We start from the raw sequence: 11,812 nt of genomic DNA on the forward strand, positions 1-11,812 counted from the left end.
TGAACTGAAGGAAATTGGATCGGATCACCCATGTGGGTCAATTCGGATCCATGTGAGAAGAAAACATATATATATAAAATTATGTATTATATTATTAATTAATATAATGAAAAGACACAACTATTTGAATAGTTTTTATCCCTTCCGAAGAGGCACAACTATTTGAATAGATATGTCCCTTTAGAATTAAGGGTTCTCACAAGTGAAAAAAAAGAAAGAAGAGAATCTTTTCATTCTCTACCGTTCCAAAAAGAACATACACTTCTTCTGCTTCTTCTCCTTCTTCTTCTCCAATTCCATAAAATTTGTGTAAAGATTCTTTGAAGGTTTCTTCTCCAAAAAGTGTTGGAACGAACAATTGTAACAAGTACGATTTTAGACTGTGATTTTATATTATATAGTTCGTGTTTATATACATGCGATTGCACTTTCTAACTGGTGAAACAATATTCAATAATTCCGCAAATTAAGTGTTTGATTAGATTCTTCACGAACATTAAACTTCAAATTTACCAAAAATATTATAAATCATATGATAACAGACGGCAAACTTCAAACTTACCAAAAAGAGGTATAAATCATACTAATAAGAAATAGTTGGCAAAAAAAAATGTTTGATAAATGAATTCAAACAAGATAAACCTGAAAAATATAATTAGGGTTTAAGTTTTTAAGATCTAAAATACCAACAAGATAAACTTTAAAACAATGTACATACTAAAAAATCCAGAGTTTAGATTTTTGAAAAAAATATAACTTTAAAAGAATTAGGGTTTGATCTTGTATCTTCAAGATCTAAAATACAAATAAAATAAACTTGAAAAAATGTACATACTAATAAAACTAGAGTTTAGGTCTTGAAAAAAATATAACATCTAAGAAATTACGATTTAGGTCTTGTAACGTAAAGACCTAAAACACCAACAAAATGAATATTGAACATAAAATATTAGTTTTAAACTTGGTATGTACAAGACTTTTTGATCTATTACTATAGATTCTGGTGTGCATCAAGGCACATACTAGTTAATTAATTAATAATTTTTAACTAATTAAGTATTTAACTACATTGATGATAACTAATCTAACAAATTGTCATTAACTAATTTAACAAATTATAACACATTAATAACTATTATTTCATAATATATTGTATTATTTTTTGTAAATACAATCGAAACATAATTACATAATGCTACACATCAACAATTTGAAGAATAAACTTAAATATATATATATATATATATATATAATATGGAATAGCGCTACTATATATATAAAAAGGATAGATAATTAAATATAATTATTAATAAATAAATGTAAAATGAGAAAAATAAATGATAACAACATGATCACATTAATTTGATCGTTATATAAAAATATAACCTTTTATCATTACAAAATATAATAAACTTTACAACACAATGTCAATTTTCATTAATTTGATCGTTATATAAAAATAAAATCTTTTGTCATTACAAAATATAATAAATTTTACTACACAACAAAGTTTTAATAATAGTTATCAAAATAGATATTGTATTTAAACTAACTCCAAACAATCTATTTAGGTTGCAAATTCCACTGACATAACTTTGGGTAATATAATTGTTTGTGTGACATGCAAAATAAAATTTCTCCATAATTGGATGCGTCCTCACTCCATGCATTCTTTTTATCCAGTAAAAAAGAGAAGGAAAAAGAAAAAGGAAAACTCCCAATTTCTTTTAATTTTCTTTTGAGAGTTCAATAGAACACGCTCGTTACTGGAGCGTGGTACAACAACATTCCGGCGACTCATAGCCGACGGCGAGGTTTTCACTGACATTATCCATTTGACGGAGGGAGACGGAAGCTACCGAAAATGAGCTATACCTGTCTATTGTTGAACTCATTAACGCCATCAGTGTTTCCCGTGAAAAGATACGGCAAATCCATATGGCCGTCAGAATTCCGGTGCCGGAAAACCAGAAAGGCATCATCATTGATAGTCCATAGTCGTCTCGAGAATTCTACCGAAAGCAATGCTCAACAGCAACAGCTTAACCTTTCCGTGCTTCGTTTCACTCTCGGTAGACCCAAAAATCTTCTATTTATCTCTCGATTTCAATCAGTATATACGCATGTATTGTCTAGTCTCTAAAATTTGTGCCTGTGTTGGCTATTCCTTCAAAGGAATACCTGGATTGGACGAATCTTATTTGCCGAGATACATCGGCTACGCATTTGGTTTTCTTTTGGTATTGAATCACTTTCTCGGCTCAGACTCATCCGCCATCACCGCTGCGCAGCTAGTGAGTCAACAATTGTATTCAACTCTATTCATATTTGTTGTCTGCAAATGTAATTTTAATTCAGTGTATTCTGTTTTCTACAGAGAACGGAAGTTTTAGGTCTTCTTCTGGCTGTGTTCTCTGTTATAGTTCCTTACCTTGGGAAGTTTCTTAAGGTAATTTCTCTGTCTATGTATTTTATGTTGAGATAATTGCACCATTTTGTTCTAGTACATCCTTGGCTGCTAAAACAAATCAAGCAATTTACTTGAGGCTGATCAGTTTATAAAATTATCAAACCAAAAATCAGGATATATTTTATTACCAAGTGGAAATATGTACAGAAACAAACAAGTAACTGAAGTTGCATGTGTCTGCAACTATGTATCCAAGCTACTATTCTAAGGTTAGAAATTTAGCTTCTCTAATCTTAGCTCATGTGCATATGTAATAAATGCAGCCAGCAAAGGACATTCGGCAGATCTCAGCAGCTGCATTCTTCCCTTTCCCATGTGATTCTGCTGAAGCTAATTCATCCAAATTCTAGCTACGACAACCACATCCAAACCTAGTTTTTTGTTATACCCCATTGAGCCAATCTGTGTCTAGTGCTATGATTACCACATGCTGCTAAATTCGGGATGAAGATCCACTTAGGGAATCCATGGTTATTACATACCAGCCTCCTCCATGTAACCTTTTGAAATATTCCCCTCATCTTTTGATACATTCTTTTTATGGAAAAGGTTTTCTTCTGCTGCATTTCAGACACCATGACTCGAGCATCTTCGTCATATTCTTTGCCTTGAAAACCTTTTGTACCATTCAAGTTGTTTGTCTAGGTACAGCTCCCCTACGCTACCCATTCCTTAGTATACATGTACACACTGTACCCGAAGAGTATCTTTCTTCTTGCATAGGTTCCATAGTAATTTTCCTGCAGCTCTATTTCATGTGAAAATATCTAGGATATGTAGCCCTCCAGATGATTTTGGATAGCAAACCTTCTCCAAGCTAACAAAGCTCTTTCCGATATATCAGTTCCTCCTGTCCATAAGAATCTTCTACTGGTGGCCTCAGTCAATTGAATAATTCTCTTTGGCAGAACAAATATTTGGGACCAGAATCTTTATATAGAAAGCAATACATTGTTAATCAAATGGACTCTGCCTGCATAGGACAGCTATCTTGTAGTCCAAGATGTATTTCCACCCAACAGAGATTTTTATGGTTTGTTAAGTATTACATTACGAGCAATTGGTTTCTTTAATACTTTTAATGTACGGCCCCTCAAATGCCTTGATTATTGGTTCAGTTAAAGCAGTTTAGCTTTTGTCAGCAATTGAATGGACCAAGCATCAACCAGGTTTTAGAAAAAAAGAAGAGAAGATATGCTTATATGATATTCACATAAGTTTGAAACTACATCTGGTCACTCATGTTGCATTCATTGTTCTATCTTTAGCACCAGAGAGGTTCGCAACATGCTTATATGATATTCATTTCAACGGTTAATTTCCTTTAACCTGTTGTATTCATATTTTATGTAGATATTTAAGAGACGAGGGCTATATCATCCTTCTTAAACTGGAAGATATGCTATTGAAAAATAAATCTTAAGAATATGTTAATGACTAAGTTGGATTCAGGGTTCAGTTCTAGTAGAAGAAAGAAATCTTCCTGAAGATGCTGAGCAAGCCTTTGTCATCTCAGAGAACATATCAGATATTCTGAAGGAGGATTTGGCATGGGGAACCTATGTTTTGTTGCGCAACACAAGCAGCATATCAGTGGTATGTATCAATAGACAAGATTGTATCAACTTGGAGTAGTCAGAGGATCTTTCAAGAAGATAGTACGGATACAAATTTTAAGTTTCAAAACTTACAACTGTGAAGGTTACGTTGATTTTGTAGCTTTTCTCACTTCAAGATACAATTTGTGCTCGTGGCTACTGGAGAACACCAAAAGATGTATTGAAAGCTCACTTATGTGACTGGTTTGAGAAACAGATCCAGCAAAGTGGTCTTCATGATTTGAAGGAGACACTTTATTTTCCACAAGTCTCAGGTATTCATTTATTAATGGCGTTTCCATGAAGGAGATGTCCATTCAAATAGTAAATTACGCATTGTCTAGTTTGAATGAAGGTGAAAACTACACTGTTGTATTATAACGAAGTTACGGTATGTGGTTCTCCTCATTTTTGTGATAATCTAGACTCTGAAGTGTGGGAGATGCTTCCAAAAGGAACCCGTTCTCTCCTCGTGCAACCTCTAATACAATCTGAAATCTCAGATTCCAGCCAGAAGTGGAAGAATAATGGTTTTGTGCTTGTGGCTTCCAGCAATAGTTACGCATACAACAATAGAGATAGATCGTGGGTTGGAGCTGTCGCAAAGAAGTTTGGAGGTAAGTGTGTCCATGCAGATCTATAGATCCTCTAATATTTCTTCAAAGTATGCTATAAACAAATGCTGCTGAAAATTACTTACATATATTAAAAAAATTGTTAAAAATTTGCTCATTGAGCTAATTTAATGACATCCATAAAGCTTCAAAGCTGCGATGAGGTGCAAACTTGGTTGCAGATATGCTACAGTGTGTACTAGTTGAGTTTCCGTTTTATGTTGACATCTCTTGGTTCAACTCGCTGCCCTAGGCAAATATTTAAGTTAACCTTTTTGCTGCTAGATGTCTTATTTCTTTACCATATACTTAAATCAGGGAAGTGTTCAATGTTTATTTTGGAAAAAGCTTCACCTATGGTGTATCATTGCATGCTTGACACGCTATTGTGAAAAAGATAGTGAAGAAGAGTTATATTTTGGTAGATGGTACTTAATAAGCTTGCGATGGAGATTATCCATGACATTTTATTCTGAATGTATTTAATATTTCAGTTTTCTGCTGTTGAAATCTAATAGCTAGTCTTTTTGATTTAAACTTTTATGTGTTAGTTCACCCTTTCCTTCCTCGCCCACAATGGAAAGAGAATAAGTAAAAGCTTAGTTTCTGACCATAGCAAGATTAGCAGCTGGTATCCAGAACTTATGATCTTACAAGTATCATTCAAGACGCCGTGGTATTTGTAAATTAATTGAAGTCTTTCCCCTCCAGAAGGCTATAGACACAATTTTTTGTATGTAGTAGATCCTCTTTTGGTTCAACCCACCTGAATATAAGCTTATTCATTATTTCATTTCTCTCCATAAATCAGGCTACATTCTGCTAGCTCGTTAGGGCATGTAGCATCATATAAAGTAGGGATGCACTAATATGGTCAAGAAATGCATGGCACCTGAACTTCCCCTGTAATAAACATCATTGGCCCTCATAAGTTTCAAGAAAAATGGTCAATACTGAACCTAATCATGCCCACAAATTCCACGCAAGGACATTAACACAATTTTGTGAAAGTGTTATGGCCTGCAAGGACAATTGGTCCTCCTGATTTTTGATATCAAGATGCTGAATAAGATTAGGATCTTTCACGTCTGAATTCTCTAAGCGGAGCTTGCACCGAGTAGCTTAGTTTGGTTTCTGATTTGAATAATGTTTGAAATGTTCTAGGGATAAAACTGTTTCTGGGACAAAGAATCATTTCTTAAAGACTTAAACCACATTTACTGTCAGCTTCAATCCGAAGGTTGCTAAATCTAGATAGGTGTAAAAAAAAACATCAAAGAGATAAGAGGACCCTATTTAGAATGTGGGTAGAAATCTATAAGAGAGTCTGGCCATAATGACCGAATTGGTTATCTTCATGCATAAGGATCTAATAGAAAAAAGAGTGCTTATTTATTGATAATGGTGGGTCATGATGTTGTGGTAGACCAAACTGGGGGTAATGTAGGTGACAATAACTTCTGTTTGACATGTTATGTAGGTGGCAACACTCTTTCTAATAAGTGCTTCACTACGGAGTTCCAGTGAGACCCAGTGCATAAGTGTTGGCATAGTTGCATTCATGTAGGTGACACAGTTATTGACCTTTGACCATCAGTAGGTTCAAGCAATATTGAGTAATAGCTCCAAAAATCTTGAACGAAACCATAAACTATGACGAACCATTGAATTTCTTCTGTCTTGCTGTGTAAATTATTTACTTTAGCTTGTCCCCAAAAAATAATACTCCATATGTACATCTCAACACTAAAGATTTTCTTAGAACAGCAAATCTGGATAGCATATGGTTGGAGAATATTAAATGCTTTAATTACCAAAAGAGGTTAATGAAAATTTGTGAGAGTTTCAATTCCATATCCCAGATTTTAATGGGAGCTAGCAAAACATTTTTTAATGGTGCTCAGCAAATTAATGACCCAGGGTATGGCTTCCTTTAGTCTCTAGGACCTCCCCATCTGATTATATTTTCTTTACTGCTTTTATTGGCTTTAGTTGTCCTTTCTCTATTAATTTTCTGCAAAGTACTATACTCGGTTCTGTTTGAGCATGTCAGGATATTGCAAATGATCCATCATAAGGATGGTTTGTGCAATAGGAGAAATTGCTATCCATTCTATGAAGTTCAGAGATAAAAATATTCCTCTGTTCTTTAGGCCTAGTGCAATATATATATATATATATTTTCTTTAAACAGTTAGAAGCTAACTGTCTTAATTATTAGCTTTAAGGTTAGTCATTGGTTCGTATGTAAACTTGGATTGAATAGTGTCTTATTTTTCTAGTCTTTGGCTATTTATCTTGATCTTGTGAAATGTCAATTTAAAGTGTACAGCATTCTGTGACAATTTGCTTTGTTCCTTTATAGGCAAAATTTGAAATCTCCTTGTACTCTATTGAATCTGTATTTGAGGGAGTTCTTTCAATTGTGCGATTAGAACTACAACTACTTTTTAAGTCTTCGAAATGCCATGGCTGGAATTTGGTTCTTTAATGTGTAAGAATATACAACTAATGATGAATCTTTATAGAGTATGCAAGGAGCAAGAATCTAAAGAGGAAAGGGTAAAAAAAATAAAAAATAACAACAATGATTTAGCGGCTCCATTGGCTGGAATCTAGGTTTAAAGCACGGAGGTGGATTTGATACCAAAATGCAACTTGAGCTTCCCTCGGTGTAACCTTAAGTAAAACAAATGCTATTTACTAATTACTACTTGTCAACCAAGTGTGAGGTGGGGGAGGAAAGAAGAATTGCAATAAGAATGAAGAGCCGCCTCAAATTTAGATTGGAAGTATGAGTCTCGAAAAAAAAGGTGGGGTGTTGGGGTGTTGGGGGTGTGGGGGTGGTGGGATATTATTCAGTTTAAGTTTGACTTCTTTTAGAGAGTACAATTTCTATATTCTGGCTTTTAGCTAACATGGAAAAAAAAATATTCTTAGATTTTATCAGCTGTTTAATAAGTTGCTTATTGTGATCCGACATTTTTGTAACATTCCTTAAACAGCAGTATATTGGGAATTTCTCTCTTGGCTGCATCTGTCTTTCATATCTCTCCATTCATGTACTCTTTACAAGATATCTCAGTGTTGCCTATGGTCCCTTTAGCCTCTTAGTATCTGTTCTTATAAAAACTTCTCCAAGCCATAGACCAGGTTCTGCCAAGGGAAAACAAAGAGTGCTGTGTAGTCTGTAAAATCGATGCTGAAATATGTTAAGAAATGGTTAATCGATGGTACCTTGAGGCGAACAACTTTTCTAATGGCCAGAATCAGGCCTGGCATGAGACATTGCACATCTGTGATATCATGCTTTAGTGTGTAAACCTGATCAACAACAGTTACAAATGAGATTCTCATAAATACAATGGGGATCTATGTTGTAAATCTTACTACCTTCTTCACGAACACTTGTAGGAATTCTCCTTAGCTTGAGGCGTGTTGAAAGACACCGTCCTTAAGGATATTTCACCTAGTATAGGTGCATTCCCAGGATTCAACAAGCTCTTCTAGTATCAAACTAGGAGCCAAAATCTAACAAAGATTTAATAGAGAAGAAAACCCAACAATATAACCATAATCAGGAAGGATTATACTTTGCTCATTTCATGAAAGTAAACCCAAAAAATCTTATTTAGGCAACAAAAGAGACAAAAGGGCTCTAATATTTGGACATTGTTTCAGAACGTTAGAGCCCTTTTGTCTCTTTTGTTGCCTATATAGGATTCTTTGCGTTTACTTTCATGATATGGGCAAAAGTATAATCCTGATTATGATTCTATTGCTGGGTTTTCTTCTTCTCTATTTAATCTTTATTAGATTTTGGCTCCTAGTTTGATACTAAAAGAGCTTGTTGAATCTTGGGGGACACACCTATACCGGGTGAAATATTGGACAACGTCTATTGACACACCTCAAGCTATGGAGAATTCCTACGAGTGTTTGTGAATAAGGTATTTTCCATAAGATTTCCAACAATCTATGGCCACTGTCTACCGTAGTGAACCGAGAGTATGGTTCAGAAACATACCTCTCCTGGCCTCGAGAAGTAAACTGATGTACTAGATGGGAGCCCTGGTAGAACCAAGCTGTGAACACGCACCCCGTCTTCCCCAAGAACTTGACCCCTTGCCTTGAAGAACAGAAGAAAAAGCAGCCAAATATCAGAATGTTCCTGAAGTCAAGAGATTGCCTTGTCCGTAGACCCAATTACTCCAAAGTTCTGCTGGGTTATAAATGTTATCATGTTATTTGATTTGGCTTATTTCGAAGGATTTACCAGTTCATAGTTCTTCTTTATGTTCAACTACAAGCTTGAAAACTATGAATTGCATGTAGCACCGTGTCTGTAAGATTTGTTGCATCTTACCGGAATATCACTAGAAATGTCATCTCTATTATACAGCTGACCCAAATTGGAAAGGTTGTTAGCAATTTGAACTGCATCCTGGGTTGGAAAATCCTGCAGCCAGCAATAATTTCATTACTTTTAACCACTGATTTTGGTAATTCAATAAGTACAAGCATTTAATGAATGAGAGGTTTCTTTTTCTTATACTAATAACTACTAGTATGATTGAAATGGTCAGAGCCTACTATATACAATCACTGACATGATGTAGGAGAATATTTATACTATTGACAGTTAACTCTGGAATGCATCAGTTAAATCTCTAGTCGCTTTCTTTGTATTAAGAAGATTAACTTTAACTGATCTAGAGAACCAAAAGATGAGAAACAAATGAGGTCTTGAGCACGTTCGTAGGTGAGAACACTATTGATCTATAAGAGACTGCTCATGTTGTTTAGGCTCTTCCAAAGATGTGTTGGAGAAGTAGAAATAACACCAACTGGTCACTTTTCGACCTTGTAACTGTTCAAATTTCACAGGCGAAATAAGAACTCCATGACAATGACTACTACATCGAAAAGTTAATTGTTTATGAATTTTACCGATTGGAAAAGAATAAAGAAGAAGATTCGGGGTGTAAAGTTGTAGAAAGGACGACCGGGTCACTGTTAGCATTTGCTGTTTGATTAAGATGACAATAAATTCTACAGAAAGGTTAGTTACCTAATTGGCTGTATCCAGCTAGGTTATGGACCCATGCACTAAGCTTTACTATCATCATTATTATTTTATTCGAAAAGAAGAATTTTATGGCATTACAACATATTAGATGGTGTTAGGTCTTGGCCATGGCCCCCTTCTAGTATTGAAATTAATAGAATTCCCCTCAATTAGTTATGTGTAGTGCGGAAAAATATCTTCTCCATCCAAGTGGCGGAACCACAATCTTCATTAATGGTACTCAAAATAAATATTTAAAGATTCAACATTTTAGTGTATATGCATAAAAATAAGTCAACAGCCACGGGGTTGTACTTACCAGAGGATTAGCTCTAGACTCAACAATTTCAACATTGTTATAGTGAAAAGAAGCTGAAATTGCTGCTTGCTGGAGAAGTATGGATCCAATTGAAAGAGTTGGTGCAACCAAACAACCCTGACATCAATGCCAAAAACATGCGCCTTTTTTAATTAAGTAGAACCAGAATTATTTCTTGGCATAATACATAAACGTGCCCTTTGAATTGACCTTAAAGTACTAAACCCATTGTTTGAAAATGTAATTGGTCATATGATGAAATTGTTGTGTAAATTTGTAAATCTCACCCTGCACCCTCACCGTGCTGGCCTTCTCGCATAACATAGATAAAGCCATGACAGTTTCTTGCTTAATTCTGGGCACATAAACTACACTATTCATCCCAAATGCTGTTGCCTGCAAAACAAAATTGAAATGATTTTAAGTTTCCACCTTCTTCTGTTTTCCTTTTTTTTTTTTTTTTGTTAAATAAGTGAAGCTATTAAGAAGATTGGACCTGTTTGACATTGTCATAAACTGTAGAAGGGTCAGTGAAATCAATGACTACTCCAGTTGCTTTTAACTGCAATAATTGAATTTCACAATGTCAGAAACCATCATTTGGATCAGAATTAAAGCAATATTGGGTCAATTCAAGAACATAATTTTTTGACATGCTCGGATGGTAAACACCCTTCACCTCATAACTCTGAGATTGTAGGTTCAAGTCACCAGGGAAGCAAAAAGGTTACCTGAGATATTGAACCCAAGACCATGGTAAGGTCGTTAATTATTGGTATTTCTAAAGGCTCTTCCATGCCACAAACCTGAAATTAATAAAATGAATTTCACAAACACAATTTTTTTCTTATGGAAATGAATGAAGCAATTGAATTGACCTGTCCAATATCTTGTCCAACAAAATTAGAATCAACAGCGCCAGCCAATTCCATTCCTCTAGCTTTAGTGACAGCAATAACGGCAGCTCTGCCAATTTCCTTAGCAGCTCCATTTATGATTACCTTCACATTGTTTTGAGATGATGATGATGAGCAACAGATGAATGGCTTTGTCTTTATTATTTTTTTAGAATTAATAAAGTATGTTTGGCAGCTCAAAACCGCCATGGTTATATGATTACAGTCTTTTGGTTACTCTGTTTCTCAAATTTTGGATAAAACTTTACTGTTTTGTGTTAAAAGATAAGGTTTTTCCTGCCTTTCATTATGTCCGCGCACGTACTTGTTCAATTGGACTCGCCTGCGATCGACTAGGCCCGCAAAATGAGAAAGTACTTAGGGTGTGTTCGATATAATGGTGATATTGATTGACAATAGTGGTGATTGGTGTTGTAATGGTTGGCGGGGGAATTTGTGCAATTGATGTGGATGGTAAAGGTCGTTGGTGGCAATAGCTAAATTAGAAATTTCTTTAAGGGGGTTCATAAATCAATATACATGTATATAGAAGTAACTTTTAACCAATATATACAATATAACGTCAATATATAAAGTATAGTTTTCTGATGAAGCCCGAAGGGTATTCAATGGACCATCCATCGTTCTGTAGCTCAATTAGTTGACTCTTTGACTTTCACCTTATTGGTGTGAGTTTAATTTTCTAACTTGTAATCTCCTCCCCATTTTTTTTTTCTCTTTATGATTTATCCCAATTTTAAAAATAAAATTTTTAAAAATCAATGTGCGTGACTCCGTCATAGGTTGATGGTGGTAGAAATTGCTAGTGAAGGTGCATAGTTGATGT

The 11,812-nt window shown here is 34.8% G+C and overlaps 2 protein-coding genes across 4 annotated transcripts; one reads left to right on the forward strand and one right to left on the reverse strand.

The window, feature by feature from the left end:
- The first annotated feature begins 1,683 nt into the window (after positions 1-1,683).
- LOC125858420 (protein COFACTOR ASSEMBLY OF COMPLEX C SUBUNIT B CCB2, chloroplastic) lies at positions 1,684-4,839 on the forward strand. The gene is made up of 6 exons (XM_049538194.1): positions 1,684-2,072; positions 2,176-2,294; positions 2,378-2,449; positions 3,923-4,066; positions 4,190-4,343; positions 4,494-4,839. Exons 1-6 carry the CDS (start codon positions 1,865-1,867, stop codon positions 4,709-4,711), a joined length of 915 nt encoding a protein of 304 aa, XP_049394151.1. The 5' UTR covers positions 1,684-1,864; the 3' UTR covers positions 4,712-4,839.
- Positions 4,840-7,514: 2,675 nt separating this feature from the next.
- LOC125858419 (dihydrodipicolinate reductase-like protein CRR1, chloroplastic) lies at positions 7,515-11,283 on the reverse strand. Of its 3 annotated transcripts, XM_049538192.1 has the most exons (9): positions 10,948-11,278; positions 10,801-10,875; positions 10,566-10,631; positions 10,370-10,465; positions 10,070-10,186; positions 9,049-9,141; positions 8,710-8,811; positions 7,920-8,006; positions 7,515-7,838 (listed from the first exon to the last, which is right to left on the reverse strand). In XM_049538192.1, the coding sequence occupies exons 1-9, from the start codon at positions 11,173-11,175 to the stop codon at positions 7,806-7,808; spliced, it is 897 nt and encodes a 298-aa protein (XP_049394149.1). In that variant the 5' UTR covers positions 11,176-11,278; the 3' UTR covers positions 7,515-7,805. The 3 variants fall into 3 exon arrangements, with proteins under 3 accessions (XP_049394149.1, XP_049394148.1, XP_049394150.1); XM_049538191.1 differs by having other exon boundaries at positions 7,515-8,006; positions 10,948-11,282; XM_049538193.1 differs by lacking the exons at positions 7,515-7,838; positions 7,920-8,006 and having other exon boundaries at positions 8,708-8,901; positions 8,959-9,141; positions 10,948-11,283.
- Positions 11,284-11,812: the final 529 nt, after the last annotated feature.

Source organism: Solanum stenotomum, chromosome 3, assembly GCF_019186545.1.
Source record: "Solanum stenotomum isolate F172 chromosome 3, ASM1918654v1, whole genome shotgun sequence".
NCBI classification, from domain to species: domain Eukaryota; kingdom Viridiplantae; phylum Streptophyta; class Magnoliopsida; order Solanales; family Solanaceae; genus Solanum; species Solanum stenotomum.